The sequence below is a fragment of the Exophiala oligosperma genome (assembly GCF_000835515.1).
Source record: "Exophiala oligosperma strain CBS 72588 unplaced genomic scaffold supercont1.12, whole genome shotgun sequence".
NCBI lineage: Eukaryota > Fungi > Ascomycota > Eurotiomycetes > Chaetothyriales > Herpotrichiellaceae > Exophiala > Exophiala oligosperma.
In genome coordinates, this window is record NW_015622829.1 from 166,154 (window position 1) to 189,484 (window position 23,331).

Genomic DNA, 23,331 nt, shown 5'->3' on the forward strand with positions numbered 1-23,331 from the left:
TTGTCGAAGGCGTCTCGAAATGTCCCTCGCCATCTTGGTTTTCATACTTAATCTTGACCATCCAGGGTGATTTTGCAGTTGTCCTCGTGTCTCATACGCCATGGATGTTGACGAGTTTCCCACATCTCCTTCCAAACGCCAAAGAACAGCCTCGCCTGACGGAGACCGCCCTTCTTCTCAGAATGCGAACTTAACTAGCGGATGTGATGTTTTGACGATGCAGGCGTCAACAGAGAATACTTCGACTATTCCTGGACTCGGCCAATTAAAAGAACAAGTGTTGGAAAATATGACTAGTTCTCGGGACCCGAATTCTTTACTGGATGCGCTGATGCTCCAGGTCGAAGCCGAATCCTCTTCTGCTGCGCAACTTCAGCCGTCCTCAACCCAACCTCTCATGTCCATTGCAGATGGTGAACAGAACACCACACAAGAGAATCCGATGGCTGTTGGGGTACATGGGTCTCAAGCAGAAGTACAAAATCCTCGTCAGGATACCACAACTATCGACTCAATTAATGTAAACGAGGGCGAGTCGACCGCTCAAGTGACACAAAACGCTGTTGCCCATGATGCCATGGTCGGTATCAACGCGGACACCAATGAAGCCATCCCGACAGTGAGAGACGAGGCCGGTGCCCCAGCTGCTCCGGTTGTGCCAGAGAGTTCTGAAGACATATCTCCAGCAGAACACTTGCACCCTCATGAGACCGCGGCCGAGGGCGCAGAGTGGGAGATCGACTCTTCACCTTACGAATCATCTTCAGACTCCGATTCCTCGGACGACACCACATCTTCGGATGAAGACAGCGATGAAGATGTTGACGGAGAATATTCAATGCTTGATCCAGAAGAGACAGCTAGGATGCTGATGCAAGAAGATGGAGGCTCGGACGACGAAGGAGGTAGATCCCGAGACAAATCAGATGGTGCCCAGCTGCGGACGGCAAATGAGCGACAGGAAGAAGTGATACCGAAGCCTGATATCATTGTGACCAATGAAATGAAAGTCGAAGAATTGGGCAATGTTGAGTTCGTGGTTGAGAGCACAGTGGTGATCAAAGCGAAGACGTCTGGAGAATACCAGGTTCTCGAGTCTGGATCCTTGATCTGCCTCGAAAACCGATCTGTTGTCGGGGTTGTCGCAGACTTGATAGGGCGAGTCGAAGAACCCCGGTATACGATCCGATTCACCAATGACGAGGCTATCGCAGAGGCTGGTCTCTCGCAGATCGGCACTGTAGTCTTCTACGTACCCCAGCATTCAACCTTTGTTTTCACACAGCCTCTGAAGGCCGTCAAGGGCAGCGATGCATCGAATTTCCATGATGAAGAAGTGGGTGATGATGAGATGGAGTTTTCGGATGACGAAGCTGAAGCAGAGCACAAACGTCAAATGAAGGCGAGAAAACAAGGAAGGGGGGACACTGGTAGAGGCCGTGGTGGATCAAAGTTGGCAAGAGGATCATCACATCGTGGTAGTCGTGGAGCACACCTTCACCATAGCACCGATAACAACGGTTATGGTAACGGGTCGATTCAAATGAATTATGATGATGTCCCGGACGGTGGTGATGAAGGGTATACTCCCCTTCAGAGGCCTGACAATATGGCCGAGGCTTTGTCGAGGGGCGAACAACCTCAAGAGAACAGTCACGGCCATCTACCTCCTCCTCCACCGTTTTTCCAGAACGGTAGACCTGATTTCGGGGGAAGAGGCAGAGGTCATCTCAGAGGACGAGGAGGGACTTCGCGAAATAACCGCGGCGGCGGCGGAGGGTTCAATCACTCTCGAGGTGGTGGCGGTGGCTTTAATAATCGCCAACAGCAGCACAACACCCACAGTTCCCAGGGTGGCTACCGACCCAACGCACCAGACCTCAATCTTCCTACAACCCCGTCGATCACACCACACAACATCTCATACCCTCCTACTACACCATCGCCGATGACTCCTCTGCCCAACGTCTCGTTCAGTTTCGGGGAGATGCAAGCACCACAAGCTGGAGTTCCCTTTATGCCACAGATGCCACAGATGCCACAGATGCCACAGATGCCACAGATGCCAATGGGAATGTCTCCATCGTTCTTTGCTCAGTTTCAACAGACGCAGCCACAGCCATTTCAGCAGCGGCAACAGCAGCAACAGTTTCCACCACAATTTCCACCCTCCAAACACGGTCAGCAGAATTTTGCTCCTGGTACCGAGTCCAAGACTTCATCGTCGCAACCGTTTCACAATCCGGGAGTGTGGGCAGGTAATCCTGCTCTTGCGGCAGCCTTGCAGAGACACGCAGAAGAGCAGAGAAGGAACCAAGGGTCTTGAAATGGTTTTGTATAGTGTTGTTGTGGGTCTCAAGGCGAGACACCAAGGAGGTACGGTATCTTTCCCTGCATTTCTCGGTGGCAATGTTCTCGGAAAGTCTTGTTGTATCAAGTAGGTAAATAAGGCGAGGTGTGAGTATCCAAGTATCTACTGTATCATAACGGCGGTTGCTCGACAGACGACATCATTAATTAACCCATAAATTTCACCAGAAGTACGCGTCTTTTTCGTGGGGTTGGGGTGTGTGTGGGATTGTACTGTGTGATCCAATTGTACAGCGCTGTCCTACAAACAAAAATCTTTCATACCACTAAAGCTTTTGAAAAAAAGCGACCGTTTGGATCCGCCAGAGCGATCACGTACGAAGCTTGTGCAATCCCAGCTGAACGATGTGCGTCACCCTTGTACATCCTCCCCTTCAAATAGGTTGTGTCCGACTGTAAAATATTTCTACGCATCTGATCCAAGGACGACTCCCTGAGAAAACAAAAAGTTGTTAGTGGACTGAAATAGAACTTTCCCATCGGGTGATGAACCGAAAAACAAGCGAGGAAAGGGGGGGGGGAACAAAAGCAAAACTCACCCTGGTGATCCTACTACCGAGACCTCTCACCCGTATCCCCGTCCAGTACTCATACTGCCACTCACCTTGGGTGACGAGGGTCTCGAGCCCCTGGACCGTCTTCCACGCACCGCTCTCCGCCATCTTCATCACCTCCGTGTGTGCCGGCTTGTACGCGAGTTCGAGCAAGATCCTACCGGGTGCGCTGGATCCTTGACCTTTGGGCATGACGGATTCGGGCACTGGCATCTTGACGATTTTTTGCAACGTGCCGGCCAGCGTGCTGTCGATGGGGATGTTGGCCGGGATGGTGGCGATGGCCACCGTGGGCGGCGTGCGGATCTTTGTGACGCCAGAGTCAAGGACGACGAGGTCGTACCGTGTCGGGAAATCCCTGGCCAGCTCCTCAATCTTTCGTGCGTCCCGGCCGACGATGTAAATCGGCTTGTAGCCCATGGTGTGTAGCGTCTGGATCGCGGCGCGAGCAGTGCCGCCTCCGCCAATGACCAGCCCAGACTGTTCCGCGTCGCCGAGTGCTGCGCTCGCGCCCGCCGCCCGCAGGCAGTCCATCATGCCCAGATAATCGGTGTTGCGTCCGACCAATTTCGCGCCTTGCTGCGCGCCGGCGACGGGGACTGGCACGATGGTGTTGACGGCGCCAATCAGCCGCGCGCTCTCGTCCACTTCGTCGAATAATGGCATGACGTCGAGTTTCAGCGGGATAGTCACGCTCGCGCCGCCAAAGTCGGCCGCTCGGATCTTGCTCTTCAGTTCGTCCGCGTCGGTCGTTTCGAAGGCTTCGTAGTGGTGCGGTAAGCCCGTCTCCCTGAACAAGGTATTGTGCAGGGCAGGAGACTTGCTCGCGCTAATCGGACTTCCGAACAGGTAGAACTGCTTCGGGACGATCTCGCCCATCAGGCTTAGACCTTGACGAATTTCCGCCGCGCTGAGTTGGCCCGGTGCCGCCTTGAAGGGGAGCGCGGGATGGCTCACAGGCGTCATGAACCCGTTGAGTATCCGCGACGCTTGGCCGGCACGGCCCATGTTGATGGCAATCAGGGGAAGTTCAGGATGCTGGCTCGCCGACCATTGCTTGAATTTGCGCAGGGAGAAGTTATCGTCCAGACTGGACGCCACGCCAATCAGCTTGACTACATCGCCGTACTGGAGGCAGCGATTGTACACGGGGATCCAGGAGGCCGGGTTGTTGAAGGACAGACGGGCCTGTGGGTCGTGATGAGACGCAATGATGCGCGACGTGCTGCTGTTCTTGAGCGCGAGGATCGAGTTGAGAAGACCTTCGGGCAAGGTGGCGACTTCGAGATCGACGAACTCGACACCCATTCTGATTGCCAACTTACACAGTTCGGCGTACTCGGCATGGGCGTCGTCAGGGAACTGACCACCTTGTGCAGACGTGCGTACCGTAAAGACCACCGGCAGAGGGACTGTAGCTCGGAGTAGAGAGAGTTGCGCCGTGACGTACTCTGCCGAAGGGGTTCGGGAAGAGGAATTTGGGTCCTTGAGCAGGTCGACACGTAGTTCCACAGCGTCGGAACCGAGACATACTTCTGGAAGGATGTTCAGGTGCGGGCGGAGATCTGGAAATGTGAGCGCTACGAAGAAAGATTCAGATTTTCGTTTGAGATCGGACAACGTGTCGGTTCGACCAGTCACCACGTGCAGGAAGCGGTCGAAGTCTGCGGCAGCCTCGGACATTTTCTCGTTGGGTATATCTTGGCTGTAGAACAAAAGGTTACTGCATTCTTCGAACCATGGCTTGCGTCGGAGCCAGACACCCATCATGTCTTCGACGTATGCAGGGCGTGTCTTGTCAATGTTCAGAAAGCCCATGACTTGATTGATATCACGCTCGACAAGGAGGACGTGCCCTCTTGTTTGATGCCAGTTGACCAGAATCTGTCGTGCTTCCGGACTTTCGACAATGCCACCACCACAGGCAAGAATGTAGTCGTTTGGCATGTTTTTTACGACGTCGTTGAGGAGCGCCAGTTCGCGCTCGCGAAAGTATTCCCAGCCATGTTTTCTGACGATCTCCGCAACTCCCATGCCCTCCCGGAGTTCAAGCTCAGTATCGAGGTCGAGTAGCTTTTTTCCCAGCGACTTCGCGGCCCAGCGTCCGCAGGTGGTTTTTCCAGCACCTCTCATTCCGATGACGAACATGGAAGCAGAATCACGGTCGAGTCGCTTATTCGGTGACTGCACGACAGTATCCAGCTCTACTCCCTGCAATTTGACATTGAACTGGCGAGCCATCGTGTCCCACCAACCCGGCCATGTCTTTCCTGTGCATTCCTTTTCAAGGATCAGACTAGGTTGAGGTGCCGCTAGCGCTAGCACGCTGAAGCTCATCGCAACTCTGTGATCATCGTAGCAATGTACGCCACCTTTAGGTTGCTTCAGTCGAGTTCTGTCAATACCATCGACTTCGATACCGTCGTCGAACTGGCGACAAGTCACTCCAAACTTGGCTAGCTCGTCCTCCATGGCTTGTATGCGATTGCACTCTTTGACTCGTTGATTAGCGATGCCATATATACGCGTTGTGCTTGTGCCGGTGCCTTGAGCGACTGCCGCTAAGACAGAGGCTGTTAAGAAGGCATCAGTCATTGGTTCCATGTCTACGTTGGAGAGAGGCTTCAAAACCCCACCACGCGGCCCGATCACCGTAGTCGACGTTGCCGTCTGCTTAACTTCACAGCCCATCGGCCGAAGAACGTCGACGGCAAACTGTGAGTCGCCTTGCAGGGATGCAGAGCCGATGTTTGGGATCGTACAAGTCGTTCCAGTGATTGCCGCAATAGCGAGAGGATAAGTTGCTGAGCTGGCATCGCTTTCCACCATGTACTCTGACGGATTGCGGTAAGAACCACGTGGGATGTGGTAGGTATGTTCTTGACTCTTGGACTTCTCGACTTGAATGCCGAATGACGCCATCATGGCGATAGTCATGTCGATGTATGGTTGCGAAACTGGCTTTCCGCCAACAAGTCTAAGTGTGACCGCTTCCTTTGCATAGGGTGCGCACATAAGCAGTGATGAAACATACTGAGACGAGACTTTGGCTGCCAGTCTGATTTCTCCCCCATTGAAGCCACCAGAAGCTGCAATCCTTAGAGGAAGACATCCCTGACTTTCTAGGTATTCGACCCCAGCACCATTGACTTTCAACGCATCCACGAGATCCCCAATAGGTCTTTGCTTCATCCGTGCATTGCCCGTAAGAACTGTAGATTTTACGTTGCTCTGTTGAGTCAACGTTGCGACCGTGGTCAGAAAGCGCGCAGCTGTCCCAGCATTTCCCAGGTATAAGTCTTGGTGGCTTGCACGAAGCTGGCCGCCGTTTCCGTTAACGACCAGGACATTGCCATCGTCTTCCCAAGAGAACGTGGCAGCTCCCAGACGAGTCAGTGCTTCCAGCATGACCTCTGTATCGGCGGACGTGAGCAAGTTCTTGACGCGGCAAACACCCTTGCCAAGAGCTGCAAGGACAAGAGCTCTGTTGGAGATGCTTTTTGATCCCGGTGGCGCACAGACGACGTTCAGATCCCTGGGGACACCAGGCAAGACCTCAATGCTTGGTGAAAGAATCACACGGAGGTCAGAATCGGCAACAACGCTCGCTTTCTGCTCATATGTGCGTCCAATGGCAGAGAGAAGGACGACTTTTTTCTTTGCTCCGTCGTTCTTCTTGTCCACGCCCATCTTTTTGAGCATGCCGTCAACAGTACATACCTTGCCACCTGATAGCTTGCGCACCCTTTCATCATCCAGTCTCGTCGGCAAACCGTACGCGGTTATACACTTCTGCAAACGTCCGACGGCTACACCACTAAGAACACCGAGATGTCGAGCAAGTTCGGCTTCTTTCACCATGCCGATAGCCACGCACTCTCCGTGCAGCACCTGTGGCGTCAGGAAAGCTTCCATAGCATGACCAATGGAGTGCCCAAAATTCAACAGGTTTCGCAGTCCGGTCTCTCTCTCATCGATAGTTACCACATGAGCCTTGAATTTTGCGGAGGCAGATATGATGCGAATCAAGATGGGTTCAATGTCCTTGAATCTGGCAGCGCCTTTCCTGACATCGTCATTGACAGCGGCCATGATCTGATCGGCGTTGTGCTCTAGAGCGATAAATTCTTCCTCTTCGGAGATCGCGGCCGTCTTTATGACCTCGGCCATGCCATTAATGAGCTCCCTTCGCGGCAAGGTCCCCAGGAAGTCCAAGTCAATATAAATTCGCTGAGGCTGCCAGATAGCACCGACAAGATTCTTGCCGAGAGGCGTGTCGATGGCTGTCTTTCCGCCAATGGACGAGTCGACCATGGCAAGTAACGTTGTCGGCACTTGAACGAACCGTACACCTCGCATGTAGGTTGCAGCCACGAATCCAGTCAGGTCACCCACAACGCCACCTCCAAGAGCTATAATGACGGTGTCGCGGCCACATGGTGGGCTCTGACTTAGCAGCCAATCCTCAATATCGTCCTTTGTTTGCCGAGACTTTGAGCTTTCTCCTGGGGGGATTTGGTGAACTAGTAGCCTTGATGAGCTTGCCTTCTGCTGAGATGCAGTCCGAAAAGCATTTTGAAAGGATTCAATGTAAAGGGAGCCAAGGTTGGTGTCGGTGATGAGAACGTAGGTTGATGACTCGAGGTTTGTGAGAAGGTCGGAAGCGACGTAGTTGCGCCATAGTCCAAAGTTGATGATGATACTTTCTTTGCCGAGTAGACTCACTCGAACCTCTTTCGCCGTTCCATTGACCATCGGCATCTTGACGCACCGACTACCAGATTGAATTCACCTGACGGTACCAACAGTCAATGAGTCAAGAGCTCGAGAAGGCTGGATTATTTTCAACTCTTGGCGCTTTATGCACTTGGCGGCACTAGATCAGCCTTGCAGAAAGGGGAAACGCATCAATTGGAGAGAACAGCGTCGCTTAAGTGGCACTAGTGACTTAGAACGAGGCTGTGGAATATTTCTCCAGCGGAGTTGACTTTATCCGTGAGCTTCGATTTTCTTGAACTATGCGGAAAAAAGTAGCAGGCTCTTCTTTCATATTCGCGATTATGCCTCACCTCAGTCTTAGCTTAGACTGAAGCTACCCAGGTATTCAAGGTTCCTCCCTACATACCCTTTACCTCAGAGACCTACTCAACTTTGTGACCTTTCCATATTTTTAATCAGTACTCTTTAAATTTCTCACGCTTGCTCAAATGGCTTTCAAAATTCTCCTTGGTTGGAATCTTGGTTGGAATCTTGGATTGACCAGCTCAATCTTCCTTAATACCACCAGTAGCCTGACGATGATCAGGAGTAGAACTCATGATGGTATCAGAAGTCTCTGCAGAAAGCAGCCCGCCTCTTCCTCTTACAGTCTCTACCGGAGATTGAGTCAGGACGCCGTCAGTGCCATCGATGATATTTTCCAGCTGTTCATGATCACTAATTGCAGGAAATGCTGAGCTATGCTCGACGACACTGCTCGTTCTTCGAGCTTGGACATACTGACCGTCCGACATATTGGCGGCGAAGTTGATCGTCTTGGTTCGGCCCTTCTGGAAGATCGAAGTCGGCACATCATCTGTGGTATCCTTGGTGGAAGACTTGTCAGGTGTGAGCTGTGGTCCAAATGTTGAATTCCGCTTCAGACAATTCTTCTTCAGCTTGTAAGTCTCCCACCATGTAGTGTTATCATTGCGAATATGCGGGAATAGATCCCATTTGTCCATGCTTTCCTCTTCGGCATGGCTGAGAGCAAGCCAGGCGTAAAGGTCTTGGCGCTTCGTTGATCGTCCTCTCTCTTTGCGAGGACTGCCGCTCGACCATTCCGATGGGGCCGTCTCGACGAACTCATAGGATTCTGGCCACTCGCAGATTTCGGCTTTCAAACGTGAACCGATCCAGCAATTCCGCAGTTTTATCGGCTCAGATGACAATGCATTCTCATCGGCTAATCGTTGGCGCTCTGATGCCATGGCACGTGTCTCAAGATATTTCCTCATCCATTCTGAAAATGTCTGGATCCATTTTGAGTCGTCGCAAGAGAACTTGAGTACCAACAGGAGCGTCGGCAACACAATGAGAACAACGGTATATAGCTGACTAGCCAAATCTGCCATACCGATCGCCACAATGTGGACCGCAAAAGCGAGCCAACCAATCGATCGAGCTACAAAATACATCCGCGGATGTAATAGCCTTGGGCCCTCGATGAACAAGGATGGCGGGGCGAGTAGTTCTTGTGGCATCCAGAATGTCACAGCCTTGGAGTCCGTCTGGATGATTAAGACTTTGGTTGAGGTTCCAGTCCATTCATCATCCGGATATTTGAGGTTGCTTCGATCAAAATTCGGACGTGCAATTGAATCTTCTGGATTGGAGACTCTTGCCCGCTCCTCTGCATGCTTTGGTGGGATAGAGTCCTGTGAAGAGGCGTCGAGTCGTCCTGTCCTACCACCATTTGTATCTTGACTTGATGCGTGGCTCCGCCTTCTCCTCTTCTCTTCCTCTTTTTCCCGGGCCTTCTTTACGACCTCATTAACTCTGGCATCCACTGCGGCCCTTTGTTGGCCTACAACGTAAACCCGAACGATTATTGAGATATCCATAGCCAAGGCATTGGCGAAACCGTACCAGTCTCTCGATACGATGGTCAATGCCAGCAAAAAACCATTGAAGATGATGCTGATAATCAACGAGACGGTGATATCTTTCCATTGGGATCTCGGAGGAGTGACCGTCCATATGACGAAGCTTCGGGTTTGCTCGAAGTCTTGAGACAGCATCCATCTTGTCAACCAGGCGGACAGATCGGTTGTATGGATACCTTGTGAAACGTTGTAGAGGTTCCAGCCCGCGGCTTTGTCCGTAATTTGGTTGCCAGCAATGACGAACGCACCGAGTATCGGTAAATACTCAAGGTAGGCACATTTGACAAGGCGCCCTACTGCACCATTGACCTCATCTGCCCCGAGGAGGGTGACAAGACCGAGGGCGTCTATCTGGAAGGGCGACCAGTTGTGTACGGATTCCCATGGCACCCAGGTCATGATGATGATAAGCCCTGTGCGTGGGAGCCTCCACTGTTTTTCTCGGGAACAGCCAGAAGCTTGGATCCCACTTGTAGGACCGTGCCGAACTCAGGGCTCGATCAGGCTTGTGACGGATATGTGGGACCATGGGCAAACACGTAGTTGGTTTATGCTCTCGACCTTTTGACACCCTTGTTCTCGTTCACTACAAGCATAGTGTGATAGAAGATGCTGTTGAGGCCTTCACAACATGAAGATACTGTAGCTGATTGAGGAGGTTAATGAAATTCGAGAATCTGCCACATCAGTTTCAGCCCCAGAAGCTAAGCAAGGGTCCTGCAGGAAGCGAGGCCAGGCCTTTACCTAGGGCGGCCCTATCATGACGTGCCATGAGATGATTTCGTCTACCCAGACCCTGGCGGCCTGAACGCTTGCTGCACTGCTCATCTCCGTTTTCGACAGGGGCATGGAGTAATAAATGTACTCCCATACCACAAACTTGCTATTGTATATGTATATACTGTATGTTGATCATCACCGTTGATGACATCGCCTTCTTCCTTTTGACTGAATGCACAGTCTGTCTGATGCAAATTTACAATCTAGAAGACATAGTGAGGCTAAGAAGTGCGTTCCTTTAACATGTTGTCTCGGTAAGGTGTTGACCGAAGATAATGCACCGACTCTCTTAGCGATGCAGCGAGATCCTAGTGCTTTTCATTCAGAGGGACGTACCTTGGTTCCTTTGTTCAGACGAGGGTGGAAACGACTCCAGGGTTGAGCTTCTAACCACTGCCACGGTGAGCCCATGTCAAAGTGACGCTTTGAGTCTCTACCTGGATGTCTCGGATCGTATCAAAGCGGGAGTGCACTTGGTCATCATGGTCCTTTGTGTCCTCATTATGTGCGAAGCAGTTATGATAAGTCTTGAAGACGATGGACTTCATGTATAAATACTGCTCACTTTGCTCCAGAACCTTTTTCGTATCATCACCAAACAACAACAAAGTCGGCCTTTGAAACAAACTTTGAAATCCAACAACCACGAACCACAAGACCCAACAATCAGGAGTGTGATACCCTGAAGCAGCTAGCAAGATGGATTCAAAGCAGGACACAGGCACCGGTATTGCACCACAGCAAGAAACCAATCCTCCAAAACCCCCAACCACTTCGGCTGACTCCCAACACGTTCTCGAGGCGATCACATGTTCTGGCTGCTTCCAACCTGTACAAAATGGCGAGCAATTCCGACGTCTATGCAGTCAGTACTACTGCTCTGAATGCTACCTGGAGTTGCGTTAATGAACGGCTGTTGTGCCCAGCGAAGATACACGAGAGGGTTACACCATGATTCATTACATTTATTACAGCATTTACACAATAAAGGCGTTGACGACTCTTCTTTTACGTTGACCTCTTGATCGAGCTAGCAACATTCAAATCGACACAATGAGAGACTTCAGTTCTAGGGAACGATGAGCTTTGAAGACGCTGGCGTCTACAGTATAGTACTCCCGTCTTATGGGCGAGGATTTGGGTTCGGCAGTTTTCACAGTTTGGATGTTTGATGGAGGTTCAGGGCAATGACGGTACGAAAAGCAGTACATGTATAAGAAAGAGAAAGGAATAGAAGCGTAAGTATGCAATGGCAATTTTTCTTCATCTTTTTTGGTTCTATTTCATCCTTTCTTGGATATGCTCAGTGACACACGTTATCACAAGACCGGGCAACGATTAAGTACACTCCCTTCATCTCCAGCACAGGGCTTTCCCTCTTCCGAGAAGAACGAGTGATCCCAGTAGAGTATCTTTCCCTCATGAGTGCCGTCGACTTTTGGCCTTGTTGTATCGTGAATAGCGAATAGCAAGCAGATCGTGGTTGAAAGAGTCCCGTGCATGGAGTGAGATGGAAGATGTAGATGTCGAGCTTTTTAGGCGGGAAAATGCAGATACTGCATTCATGCACATTGAACAACTTGACTTCGCAACCTCTTACCAGCCAGCAGTGGCGCCAGCGGTGGTCTCTTGAGCCCAGTCACCACCACCGGTACCAGGGTCGTTCCAGGTGGCATCAGCCTGAGGAGCACCCTCAATGCCCGGCGCAGCACCTGACTCTCCAGCCCAGTCCGCGTTGTCGGTGAAGCCGCGGTCAACAGCGGCCGGCCCGGCCTCGTCAGCACCAGGTTGCTTCTCCTCCTCCTTCTGCTCCTCAGACTCGGGATCACGGTAGAAGTACAGATCGACCACAACGTCCCAATCAACCTCGCGGTTAGCGAGAGTGCCTCGGAGACGGAGGACCTCACGAGCCAACAACCACCAAACGAGACCGATGGCGTGACGACCCTTGTTGTTGGTGGGGATGGCGACGTCGACGAACTCGGTAGGGGAGTCGGTATCGCAGAGAGCAATGACTGGGATGTTGACGTACGAAGCCTCCTTGATGGCTTGGGCATCGGTGCGAGGGTCGGTAACAATGATCAAGCGGGGTTCCTTGAACGAGCGGGTGATGTAGTTGGTGAAGTTACCAGGGGTGAAACGACCAGCGATAGCGACAGCTCCGGTGTGAGCAGCGAACTTGAGGACAGCTCGTTGACCGTAGGGACGGGCGGAGATTACACAGATGTCGGCTGGGTTGTCGATGGCGGCGATGATGCGGGCAGCGAGAACGATCTTCTCCCTGAACAATCACAGTTAGCAATGTTGTTCGGACGGTCTTCCTGAGAACTTCCTTACCAAGTCTTTGAGATGTTGATCACATTGACACCATCAGGTCGAGTCTTCCATAGGTATGGCTCCATGTGCACCTGCAAGTTCTTAGATCCCAGGTGACATTGTGCGGCCAGGAGCATCTCAATGTCCTGGGACGTAGGGTTGAAGATAGCGGGAAGGTTGGATGGGCTCGCCATGTTTGCGACTGTGTTGAGCGACTTGAATCGAGTGAGTTCTTAGAGGAATGGCAAGCTGAAGAAATGCGAACTGCGATTGTAGAGGATCGGCCTTGGAATCGCAGGAAAGTTCGTGCGACAAATTTCCGCCAAGATTTTAAGACGCTTGGCCTATTATGGATTAGGGCCTTCCGGGGCCGGAATTATGTTTCTGCGAAGGGAGGTCCCGAAGTTCTTCAAGTATTTCGTCCAGAGTTGCTGCAGGAGACTGTGCTACCATCAGAACAAAGCAACAATGCCTCCACGCGCATTACCTACCGTGGTAAGCAGCGTGTTCAACTGTGAGTAGAGATGTTTTACTGTCAGGACTCTAGTTAACTTATCTATCCAGTGACAAGCCTCCTTCAGAGCTTGCCTGCGGCATCACGGAATCATGCCTTCACAAAATGTTCCACATGCCTTTTTTCGACCACAGCTCCATTGGATGCGAAAAGAGCAAAGAAACGAAAAGTCAGGAAGCATAAACATATCGACCCTTATCGAGTAGCTCAGGCTCGTCAAAGGAAGTCCGCGAACCTTGCCCGACAAAATGTCCTAGAAGAAGAACGAAAACTCGCTTTGGGTGATCCCATCAGATCACGACCAACTCCCTTCGTCAACTCGCTTCGCGCTCGGGGTCCTCTCCAGACATTAAAGGGAGATCACCTGAACTATTTTCTGAAAAAGGACGACGTGGACAAGTCATTGGAGTACTCGCGATGGCTTACCGAACCTCTCCCACAAGAGAGTCCTGTACCCGGACACGCCGAAGAGTTTCAGAAGAAGATCCAGGAGCATGCTGCTTCTCATGAGAATGCTTCCAAGGCTTTGTTGGCGATAGCAGATCTGGAGAATGCCAGCAGCAAAGACAGACTTCGTATCAACATTCAACGATGCATTGAAGAGTTTGGTCGCCACAACACCGACTCTACCATACCACCTAAACCACAAAGTCTGCATGCACAAGGGTCAAGCACAGTGAAGCGACGAGTCGGATCTGACACCGGCTCTCCTGAAGTGCAAATAGCAATCATGACGGCCAAGATCAACGTGCTGGCGGATAATTTACACCATAACGATAAGAACAACAAGCGAGGTCTACGATTGCTGGTTCACAAAAGACAGAAGTTAATGGCTTACCTGAGGCGGCAGGACAGAGGAGGTCCTCGATGGCAGAACGTTGTCGACAAACTTGGCTTGAATGATGCCATGTGGAAGGGTGAGATCAGCTTGCCTTGATATGATAGTCTTTGGGCAAGGAGTTTTGTACAATTACATGTCAACAACACTGCATGAGCTGGTTCAAGCTACTGTAGATTCTACAGAAAGAGTCAATTTCTTACAGTATCCTATTTCCATATCATGCCGAGTCTGGGTGTGATGTTGGTGATTGATTCCCTTGCTCATTTGCTGTCCACCATCAGTCAAGCCAGTTCTATTCGGGGAAATCTAGTCACAAGAGACATATCATTTAAAGCTGCTGAACGTACTGTGTCATCAACTACGTTCCTCTATTTCGGCTGTTGCGTTTGGTTACTTCGCCTGCAATGTCGTCGCATCCTTGGCTATTCAGCTTCCATAGGTGCCTGTTTGAACATTACCTCAAGCACTCACAAAATCGGACTCTTCAATTGTCTTTGTTGTTGTCTTGGTAATCAACCCTTACATTGGTATAGAGCACGCCATTTGCCAATGCTCCGTCTTTACGCGTGCACGAACGAGACCCGGGGAAGTATTTACCCCCCATTTCCATCATGACTCGACCTTTGCCTCATGGACGAATACATCGTTTACTAATCCCCAAGCAGCGTGCCACCACCATTGCTCAGGCCAGTCATAAATGCAAATAAAGTCTGGCATCGAGCACTTATATAACTCTGTAGCCGGGGCTGGTACAGAGATTGCCTCGTGCAACTGATCAGATCAACAATCATCATGGCTGCCGTCACCACCCAATCCCTCTACAACTCCCTCGGCCTGACGCATAACGTCAGCAAGACATCCTCGGGCTCAGAGGTCCATAGCTATACTTCTGATTTAGGTCCTGAGACTCCTATATTGACATTGATCCATGGATATCCTCAGTCGGCATATGAGTGAGTCTCCACGTCTTTGCTGCGAGGTACGATGCAACGAATAGCTAACACTGACGATAATGATTTATAGATGGCGGAAAGTGAGCATTCCACATCTTCCTCTCTACCTCACTCGTCCTCTACACGTCCAGTCTTGTCTCAGTGTCCTCGATACCTCATGGATATGTGCCCATCTAATACTCATTTGCAACTAGGTCGTACCGGCTCTCAAGGGCAAGATCTCGCTCTTCGTTCCTGAGGTCAGTAAACTCCCCTTTTTCATTTCTTTGAATGACTGAGATCTGACATCGCCATCCTCATTAAAGCTCCCCGGCTACGGCATCTCAACACCCATAAAAGACAAGGACGCAAACACCAAACGCGCCGTGGGAACAGCACTCATTGAGTCGCTCGCATCGGTCTTCAATACCTCCCAGACACCCCGGAGAGTGATTCTAGGCGGCCACGACCGCGGCGCGCGCATCTGCCACCGTCTTGCCGTCGACTTCTCATACCCACCGGCCGCATCATCATCAACGTCGCCGTACTCTGAGCTCAACCTGACGGTCATTGGCACCATCCTTCTCGACATCGTGCCCACGCTCGCTCAGTGGACGGCGTTTGCCGACCCGGCAATCAGCCAGGGCTATTTCCACTGGCCCCTGCTGGCCAACGCCGACATGGCGGTCGACATCATCTCCGCGTACGGCGGCGCACGGTGGTGTCGAGAGGCACATTTGCGTATCGGCGGCCCCAACCCCGAGTCGGCCGCGAGGATCTCCTCGGACGGCGCGTTGGACGTGTACGCCGAGTCGTTCGACAAGAAGGAAACCCTGTACTACTCGGCTCTCGACTACGCTGCGGGGGCGGCGCCCGAGGCGAACGAGCAGAAAAAGGACCAAGAGCAAGGAAGGAAGGTGAAGGTGCCGATTCTGGTCATGTTCTCAAAGGCCAAGCTGGGGGCACGGATTGACGTCGCGGGCGTGTGGAAGGATTGGGTCTCCGAGGGCGTTGACTACCAAGGAGTCGGGGTGGGTGAAGGTTATGGACACTATCTGCCTGAAGAGGCTTATGATATTGTCGGTCCCAAGATTGAGGAGTTTGTCCAGAAGGTGGCATGAAGTATGTACTGTCGATATATATGAGATATATATATGTGCAGAGTTGTGCCATGTTTCATATACGTATCAACATGAATATCAATTGAATGAACCATAGAACCTCAAACTCGGATATGTGCAAGGATGATAACAAGGCGAGAGTGTAAGGGAGATGGGAAAACATCATCAACACATCATACAATGCCCAACTTCTCCAGCACTTTCGCCACACCCACGGCCTTTTCCTCTCCAAAGCGACCCGTCACGATCTGAATGTTCACCGGCAAACCCTGCACGAGCCCGTCGTCCCACAAGTCCTGGTACATTTTGTAGTTGAAGTCGTCCGAGAAGTTTCTCGTCTGGGCGGCGTGTGCCTTCCACTCGTCGTCCCGTCGCGGGTCGTCCAGGACACCGTCGACGTTGCCCACCGGCATGGTCAAGACACTATAATCCAACATGTTCCAGAGAGCGGTGTACCCGACGTACTGTCGACTCTTTACCCAAATTTTAGGTCGCATCCCCACCCAGGGCGTCACGGGCATGATGAGTGCGTCTATGCCGGACTCGGTCCACCGGTTCAGGTACTCCCTCTTGTAGCCGTGGATCGAGTCACTCAGGTCCATCCGTTCTTCGGGGCCCAGGTACGTCTCTTCCGTGCCGACCAACATGCCCTGGATCAGGGGTTCGTCGACCATCTTGCACAGATCCTCGAACCGCTTTCCGCCATCTGCCAGCACGGCTTTGACCCAGAGGTCGTAGTAGGCTCGCTCGTGGTCCTTGGCGTCCCACTCGACGACCTCGTGGCCGGCCTGCCTCAACCGCTCCACCACATCTCGAACGGCCCTCGCGATGGGCGGGTGAGGCTTGACGGCCCCGTCGTCGACGATCCACGCGATCCGCAGTCGTTCCTTGTTCTGGACCTGCTCGTCCAACTCCGGCCGCCAGGGGATGGGTAAGATGTTTGGATCAGAATTCCAAGGTTCCAAACCCAAATAAGCCTCCATGAACAACTCGATGCTCCCTAGCGAGTTGCTCATGGGACCGGCCACGGGACGGACGATGTACTTTTGATCCTTGGAGCTCTGGCTGTACGGCACGCGGCCCACGCTGGGGCACAGCCCGTACAGACCCTGCAGGGCCGCGGGGATGCGTATGCTTCCTCCTATGTCGGTGCCGATGCCCAACACGCTCCCTCGGGCGCCGATGAGCGCGCCCTCGCCTCCCGAACTGCCCCCGCTGATCAGGGACTTGTGCAGGGAGTTGACGCTCTGGCCCCAGACGTGGTTGTAACTGTCGCTCATCATGAGGCTCTGGGGGACGTTGGTCTTGCAGTACACGATCGCCCCCAGGGCGCGGTACTGCTGGACCGTGAGTTCGTCGGCCTCGGCGGGTCTCCCGATCAACCCGACCCAACCCAGAGTCGTGTCGTGTCCTCTCACCACGTGGTTGTCCTTGAGTGAGATCGGGATGCCGTGAAGGGGTCCGACGAATTCTCCCGTGTCGGCGTACCACCGGTCCAGGTCCCTCGCTTGGCTGATGGCTTCCTCGAACATGAGTTCCGTGCAGCAGTTGACGAGTTGAGTGGCTAGAGCGGCACGTTTACAAAATGCCCTCACCACGGATTCGCACGTCCACGAACCATCTTCGTACCGTCGGAGCTAGAGAGACAGAAAGAGCGCGGGTGTCAGCAATGTGTGAGCATAGCAGCATTTTGATAACGTTGTCGTGCCGTTGTCCCGGTAGTAGGTAACTAGCTGGATTATCTTACAATTTTACGTGCTCCTATCGTCGAGGTGATTTCAACCTCGAGAGGTGTAAGAAGTCCACATCTTTCAATCACATAACGACTGTCCTGTAATTTGGGAGATCTGGTTAGCATCTCCCTAATCTTTTGACGATGGACCCGAAAAATGATAGATCCCCAGATGAATTGTCTCCCAGGGTACTTACTTTGAAATCAGGTGGGATAGATTTCATTCGCCATTCTTCAGGTATGGCTGAGGTCTGGGCTTGACGACGTCGTAAAGCCGTCTCTTTCCAATGTGGTAGAGAACCCATCGTAACCTCAATACCTACCTAGGTAGATCGCTCTGTCTGACTCCTGTTCGTATCCGGCGCAGGAGCTATGGGCTCTCAAAATGGGTTGGACGATGACTGCTGTCGTATCCTGCCGTTGGGTGGCAATGATAAGGATGTGTGAGAATACTGTCATTAGGGCGTAGTCGGGTTCAAACCATGTGTGGGGTTTGAATCTGATAGAGCGTTGATATTCCGCGATTGATGAAGGTTGGTGGGTCTTTGAACGGCATTTAACACTCTACCTAGTTGTATATAGCGGATAGACACCCACCACCCACTTCACGTTTCCTTATCGCTGGATGTGAAAGCCGCGACTCACACGACATGCTTTTTGACAAGCATTTGGTGGTTCGATGCACCTGTCACACCACTGATCTGGGCATCTGTGGCACGAAGTACAGATATGATAAAATAATCTCGTCAAATCACTCAGATGGAGCAATGTATATTCATCACTTTGTTGAACATTGATGGAATGGCAATACCAGTTACTGTCCTCCTTCGGTCTTCACCGCACTCAAGTCCATGAAAAAAGAAGCACACCACTTGACAGAAACAAACCAAGAAACATGTCATTATTCATTATATAGGAGAGTAGCGAGACATTGAGCAACATCAGTAAGTCGATTTGTGTATTTTCAAGGTGAGCCACGCCCCATTGTCCTCAATCATGGAGACCTCTCGACAGCTGTCCATCTTCTCTTCCCAGGACTCCTGTCTCTGTGCACCGATTCACCACCCCAAAGTCCACGTTGACTGGAACTTCGAACAGGTAGTTTATCTGCCTGCCAGGTGGGTTCTTCTCGAATGCTGCTAGACGTACTGGGGGTCTGAATACTCGGGCTTGCTCCAGTTTCGCTGGAGTCGGCAGTTTCGTCTCTCGAGTAACGACTACCTTTCCGCCAAAGCCCAGTCGGTGGTTCCTCATTACTTGCTGGATCAGCAGCATGAGATCTCTGACTCTGACTTCTGGCCACAAGCGCTCCGTGGGAGCCACGATGATGAGACAACGACTCTCCTAAAGAAAAACCCTCTGGTGAATCCGCACCGACGGCCCGACGACTGGCGAACGCTGGTGATTTTCCCAGGCGTGGCGAGTTCAGCCCTAGTGGGTTTGAGCCAGCTCGCAAATGTTCCGTCGATGCGATGATCTTCATTTCGTAGTCATCGGAGATGCTCAGATCGAGCGACCCTCTGCGTCGTGTGGGTGACATGGGCGATCCCTCCTTTTCTTGACCCTGCGTTCGTACTGCCATGGTCAAGGACGCAGTTGCAACGTCGTGAAGAGCAGGGGCACCAGTAAGGATTCTGATGAGGGCGTTGCAACCTGCTTGATGGGTGACCAGAACTAAGACCAACTCCTCGTCTTCCTTGCCGCCATCATCTTGTTCAGCGGCTTCGTGTTCATAGTAGTCAATCATTTTCTGCAAGCCATTTCGAAATCTTCGATGCATGTTTCCCCATTCTTCGTCAAATGGGCCGCCATCGCCCCATTGCAGAGGTTCGGCTTCACTGTCCCAGTCGTGATCAATTGTTACACACACATCACGGGCGTGGGCAACATAACCAGGAGGAATCTTGTCCGACGAACCCATCGCATACGTGGGAACAGGTGGACTGTATCCAACGGGATGCTTTTGCAAATTTCTGTTCAGGAGTCTGGCGCCATTGGCGAGTTCCGTCCCAAATGAAATGTTCCGCGGCCGCTTTGGAAACGAATGACCAGCAGCAGCCATCGCTCTCAGTCCGGTCTTTTCTTGGACAGGCACAGAAGCGGCCTCACTTTCCTTCTCTTCCCACTCGACGGTTGGGAGTTCACAAGTCAAAGATGCTGAGAGGTCAGCACCTTTGATTTCTTCCTGTGGTACTTGTAGCGCCATCTTTGCTTCTGAAACCATCACCGCCGTCGGTGGGGGAAGGGCCGATTCGAAGTAGGTTCGACATTGCCATTCTCCAAGAAAAGAATCGATACGCAGCCGGCATGTATTATAGCCCAACCGATTCGTATGTATGGGCTCACGACTTACGGTGCGTTGCAGGGATGAGTGGTCGACTTCATGGGAATCTGGGGCAACCTCCTCTTCGGCGAGGAGACTGGCCCGTGAGGAACGCTGTCGGGGCCTCAATCGTGGACGGATGTGATTCTGGGGATGTTGTATACCAGCACTGATTGCTATGGCGGTCTGGACGCAGCGCAGGTATGGGGAAGAGTGTATGATGATCTTCCGCCTCTTATGAGGACGGTCGTGTGTCGCATCGTCCTTGTGTTCCGCATGTTGCGTATGTGAAGCATCCAGATGATGGAGCTCATTATTAATTCTTACACCGAGTGTCTGTGATTGTATCCAACCACCGTAGGAGAGAGGAGTGTCGTAGGGTTTTTCGGCCGTTGATGTCCAATTCCGGTCGGCTTGATCGAGACGGGCGCCATGTCTATATGAAAGTGTCAGTTGTGTCGTTGTGTTCACAAGAGGAGAGGGATCGTACCTGGTAATGATGATTACCGCCGGCTGTTTACCCATATTGGAGGAATTTGGCACTTCGTTCGATCGATTAAAACGAGGATGTGGAGGCAAGACTTGGGCGCAGGCGCACGGGGAAGACAAGACTAGTGAGCCGCTGATGAGGCACGACAGACAATTGAAGCATCAACAAGACACCCACATGGTGCGCAATGAATCGAGCGGTCAACTTTGCCTAGCGGTATCTTTGACCCAACGTGGCTATGAAAGATTCAAGTCATGGTGAAGCCCCGCGAAAATTATGATGAAGTCAATACCGCCATGCAACGCAAACACAGCGAAACCCCATAAAATGATGGAGGATGAGGATGAGGAGCGGTCCGCGTTCCATTTTTGGTCGAGGGAGGAATTAATTCAGCCTGTGCAGGACAAAGACTCGGACGATTTGGGATACTCCTTGCTCGTCAGACGGAGAACTGCATTCAGCACAGAACAATCCAATTGTCTCTCTACGTGTTCCCAAGCAGTGCGAAGGATTGCAGCAACCACCTCGACATTATCATGATGTTCAATACATCGACTTCTATGCCCAATACGATGGCGATCAATGTCCTCTTACTACGATTACCGACCAGCGCCCATCATGAACACTGACCAGATCTCGTCCTTGTCACCTCTCCACCGCACCTGGTATGGTTGTTGAATTTCTACTAACCCTCCATTCCGGCGTCTAAACCCTTCTGGAGAAGCACACGACTTCGATCGTTCAGGCCGCTGTCACTGCCGTTGCAGCCAAACACAGTGAGACAAGAAAGACATTTAAACCAATAGCGTATCCCTTGCCGCGCTCACCGCCTCTTGAGCAAGTCCATCTACGGTTTACTTCCTGCGGACTACGGACTAAGATGCTAAAAATGAGAAAGTATCTTCGGCAGTTTACTCTTCAGTCGTTTCGTCCTTCATGGTCCAGGCGAGAAGAGACAGCTCAGCAGGCTCAATGACGCTGAGCACGCCGAGATATGCTTGAAACAAGGCAAGCGATCGAATTGATGCCTGGAAAGTTAGCGTCACCTATTTATATATACCGTACTCCGTACTCCTTGCAGTGCAATATCATGCACCCCGTGGCCAAGATCTTCGTCGCCAGTCACCGTGGGTGGACATTGTCGAAATGAATTTCATGATAGCTTCGATGTGCGGAAAGAGCTCTGGAACTGTTCATATCTTGCAGTTCGCAAGACCCAATTGTCCATGGGCACCGTACAGTATTTTCCACTGTTGCTTGTCTACAGCTGCGAGAGCAACTTTACGCGCATACATTCTAGCCTTAAGCAAGTAACAGAGGGCGAAGCAGGTTTCAGATCCATTCAACAATGATACAGTACACATCTCGATCGGTGCATTTTCCAAATCCAACCTACTGTAAGCCGGTAATCTCGTTTCAAAATTTGATCCAGAGCGAAGGTTTGCTGGCACCATGGGACGGAGTAACGGTCAGCTCGTGCCGTCCCTATGATGGTTTTCTTACGGGAGCCAGGATAATGGAGATCTTCTGTCCAAGACCATGATTGCCATTTCATCTCGCTTGTCAAAGGGATCAGTTAAGCGTGGTTGTCAAGTCGAGAAGTGCATGCATTCTGTTGTACGGAGTACGAGGCGTCATGTCTACTGAACCAACGCCATGACTGGCCCAGTGGAGAATACAACCGATAAGACGCGGACAAAAGATGAACGTTGTTCAAAAAGCAAGGAAAGAGGAGAATGGAAATTGGATGGTGAGGAGGTAGCGTGCCTCTCAAGTTCCAAGCTACGCCATGTCCATGCACCTTTGGGCCGTTTCAAGGGCCCATACCATCATGGGTCGTGGTGGCTGAAAGATCTCTACAACAGTACCCGGGCACCCGCTCAAAGAAGCTGGCTAAGCTAGGCGACGAGGGATGATCCGCTGCGACCGCTTTGGCCCTCGTACGAGGATGAGCAAACCCCCGTCGTCCTTCCGTCGCCCTTCTTCTCATGATCATTCTCGACCCTTCGCGCTGTCAACTTTCAGGCTACCAACGAGCCACACACCGGAAAGGGAGTTTGACAAAAATCTCGTTCCCTGAAGCCCAATCATGTCCTCCAGGTCGCGTTCTGGTAAGCTTCTTCGCGTGCAGGATGACAGGCGAGCTTGGGAGTGCGAACTGTCTTTCTGTTCGCTATCGTTTCAGAACCCTTGTTACCTCTCCACTAATCCTGTCAACGCTTCAATGGTCCATGCACGCCAGTTCCTGACGATCTGTGGCCTTGCTGAGCGGTGGCTGTCGAGGTCCGCCAATCCAATCCCCACAGATGCATGCACCCCTTGCGCTGTGCTTTGTCCCCTTGCCTTCTTTGTCTCGTTTCAGAGTCGCCCGAGCCTCCCGATGCCCAACTCCGCCTCGCCTTTTCTTTCTTGCATTTTCCTCGTGTCCAGTTTGAAGACTTGTTTCTCGCTCATCGTTGATGTCGTTATCCGCGTCATCGCGATCTCTGGACTACTGACGAACTGTGTCTCGTCATTTTCTGTCCGTCCTCTGATGATGTCTACAGACTACAGCATGGTCTCTGACCGCAGAGGCGTGGAGTCTTTTCCCACGTCGTGACCATGGTTAAAACCAGATCTGCCAAACCATGCAGCCCTCAAGAGGTTGCATATGACATTGCTCCATATACCATTACTATATCCGGATGCTTATCCAGGTCGTTCTCCATTGCCCC

At 51.8% G+C, this 23,331-nt stretch overlaps 8 protein-coding genes across 8 annotated transcripts; 3 read left to right on the top strand and 5 right to left on the bottom strand.

Moving 5' to 3' along the window:
- Nucleotides 1-46: 46 nt before the first annotated feature.
- PV06_10206 (uncharacterized protein) lies at nt 47-2,515 on the top strand. The gene has a single exon (XM_016411735.1). It carries the CDS (start codon nt 101-103, stop codon nt 2,324-2,326), a length of 2,226 nt encoding a protein of 741 aa, XP_016257776.1. The 5' UTR covers nt 47-100; the 3' UTR covers nt 2,327-2,515.
- On the bottom strand, nt 2,346-7,717 carry PV06_10207 (3-phosphoshikimate 1-carboxyvinyltransferase). Its single transcript, XM_016411736.1, has 2 exons — nt 2,910-7,717; nt 2,346-2,803 (listed from the first exon to the last, which is right to left on the bottom strand). The coding sequence occupies exons 1-2, from the start codon at nt 7,683-7,685 to the stop codon at nt 2,777-2,779; spliced, it is 4,803 nt and encodes a 1,600-aa protein (XP_016257777.1). The 5' UTR covers nt 7,686-7,717; the 3' UTR covers nt 2,346-2,776.
- Nucleotides 7,718-8,188: 471 nt separating this feature from the next.
- On the bottom strand, nt 8,189-9,967 carry PV06_10208 (uncharacterized protein; the record flags this gene model as incomplete). The annotated part of the gene is made up of 1 exon (XM_016411737.1): nt 8,189-9,967. One exon carries the CDS (start codon nt 9,965-9,967, stop codon nt 8,189-8,191), a length of 1,779 nt encoding a protein of 592 aa, XP_016257778.1.
- A 1,634-nt stretch (nt 9,968-11,601) lies between these two features.
- Nucleotides 11,602-12,924, bottom strand: PV06_10209 (40S ribosomal protein S0). The gene is made up of 2 exons (XM_016411738.1): nt 12,686-12,924; nt 11,602-12,629 (listed from the first exon to the last, which is right to left on the bottom strand). The coding sequence occupies exons 1-2, from the start codon at nt 12,856-12,858 to the stop codon at nt 11,945-11,947; spliced, it is 858 nt and encodes a 285-aa protein (XP_016257779.1). The 5' UTR covers nt 12,859-12,924; the 3' UTR covers nt 11,602-11,944.
- Nucleotides 12,925-13,100: 176 nt separating this feature from the next.
- Nucleotides 13,101-14,377, top strand: PV06_10210 (ribosomal protein S15). The gene is made up of 2 exons (XM_016411739.1): nt 13,101-13,178; nt 13,229-14,377. The coding sequence occupies exons 1-2, from the start codon at nt 13,133-13,135 to the stop codon at nt 14,113-14,115; spliced, it is 933 nt and encodes a 310-aa protein (XP_016257780.1). The 5' UTR covers nt 13,101-13,132; the 3' UTR covers nt 14,116-14,377.
- Nucleotides 14,378-14,693: 316 nt separating this feature from the next.
- PV06_10211 (uncharacterized protein) lies at nt 14,694-16,072 on the top strand (the record flags this gene model as incomplete). The annotated part of the gene is made up of 4 exons (XM_016411740.1): nt 14,694-14,972; nt 15,043-15,052; nt 15,167-15,211; nt 15,278-16,072. Exons 1-4 carry the CDS (start codon nt 14,812-14,814, stop codon nt 16,070-16,072), a joined length of 1,011 nt encoding a protein of 336 aa, XP_016257781.1. The 5' UTR covers nt 14,694-14,811.
- PV06_10212 (uncharacterized protein) lies at nt 16,050-18,328 on the bottom strand. Its single transcript, XM_016411741.1, has 3 exons — nt 18,002-18,328; nt 17,820-17,903; nt 16,050-17,709 (listed from the first exon to the last, which is right to left on the bottom strand). Exons 1-3 carry the CDS (start codon nt 18,107-18,109, stop codon nt 16,246-16,248), a joined length of 1,656 nt encoding a protein of 551 aa, XP_016257782.1. The 5' UTR covers nt 18,110-18,328; the 3' UTR covers nt 16,050-16,245.
- A 421-nt stretch (nt 18,329-18,749) lies between these two features.
- Nucleotides 18,750-20,842, bottom strand: PV06_10213 (uncharacterized protein). The gene is made up of 2 exons (XM_016411742.1): nt 20,618-20,842; nt 18,750-20,563 (listed from the first exon to the last, which is right to left on the bottom strand). The coding sequence occupies exons 1-2, from the start codon at nt 20,650-20,652 to the stop codon at nt 18,799-18,801; spliced, it is 1,800 nt and encodes a 599-aa protein (XP_016257783.1). The 5' UTR covers nt 20,653-20,842; the 3' UTR covers nt 18,750-18,798.
- Between the last annotated feature and the right edge of the window lie 2,489 nt (nt 20,843-23,331).

What these genes read in the sequence shown, in the direction of transcription:
- PV06_10206 (XM_016411735.1), top strand. Translation starts at nt 101, where the DNA reads ATGGATGTTGACGAGTTTCCCACATCTCCTTCCAAACGCCAAAGAACA.
- PV06_10207 (XM_016411736.1), bottom strand. Translation starts at nt 7,685, where the DNA reads ATGCCGATGGTCAATGGAACGGCGAAAGAGGTTCGAGTGAGTCTACTC. An exon ending in TCGGTAGTAGGATCACCAGG is followed by an intron (nt 2,804 to 2,909) that starts GTGAGTTTTGCT and finishes TTGTTTTCTCAG; the next exon opens with GGAGTCGTCCTTGGATCAGA.
- PV06_10209 (XM_016411738.1), bottom strand. Translation starts at nt 12,858, where the DNA reads ATGGCGAGCCCATCCAACCTTCCCGCTATCTTCAACCCTACGTCCCAG. An exon ending in ATCAACATCTCAAAGACTTG is followed by an intron (nt 12,630 to 12,685) that starts GTAAGGAAGTTC and finishes GTGATTGTTCAG; the next exon opens with GGAGAAGATCGTTCTCGCTG.
- PV06_10210 (XM_016411739.1), top strand. Translation starts at nt 13,133, where the DNA reads ATGCCTCCACGCGCATTACCTACCGTGGTAAGCAGCGTGTTCAACT. An exon ending in GGTAAGCAGCGTGTTCAACT is followed by an intron (nt 13,179 to 13,228) that starts GTGAGTAGAGAT and finishes TTATCTATCCAG; the next exon opens with TGACAAGCCTCCTTCAGAGC.
- PV06_10212 (XM_016411741.1), bottom strand. Translation starts at nt 18,109, where the DNA reads ATGGGTTCTCTACCACATTGGAAAGAGACGGCTTTACGACGTCGTCAA. An exon ending in CTATCCCACCTGATTTCAAA is followed by an intron (nt 17,904 to 18,001) that starts GTAAGTACCCTG and finishes CCCAAATTACAG; the next exon opens with GACAGTCGTTATGTGATTGA. An exon ending in CGATAGGAGCACGTAAAATT is followed by an intron (nt 17,710 to 17,819) that starts GTAAGATAATCC and finishes CTGTCTCTCTAG; the next exon opens with CTCCGACGGTACGAAGATGG.
- PV06_10213 (XM_016411742.1), bottom strand. Translation starts at nt 20,652, where the DNA reads ATGGGTAAACAGCCGGCGGTAATCATCATTACCAG. An exon ending in GCGGTAATCATCATTACCAG is followed by an intron (nt 20,564 to 20,617) that starts GTACGATCCCTC and finishes ACTTTCATATAG; the next exon opens with ACATGGCGCCCGTCTCGATC.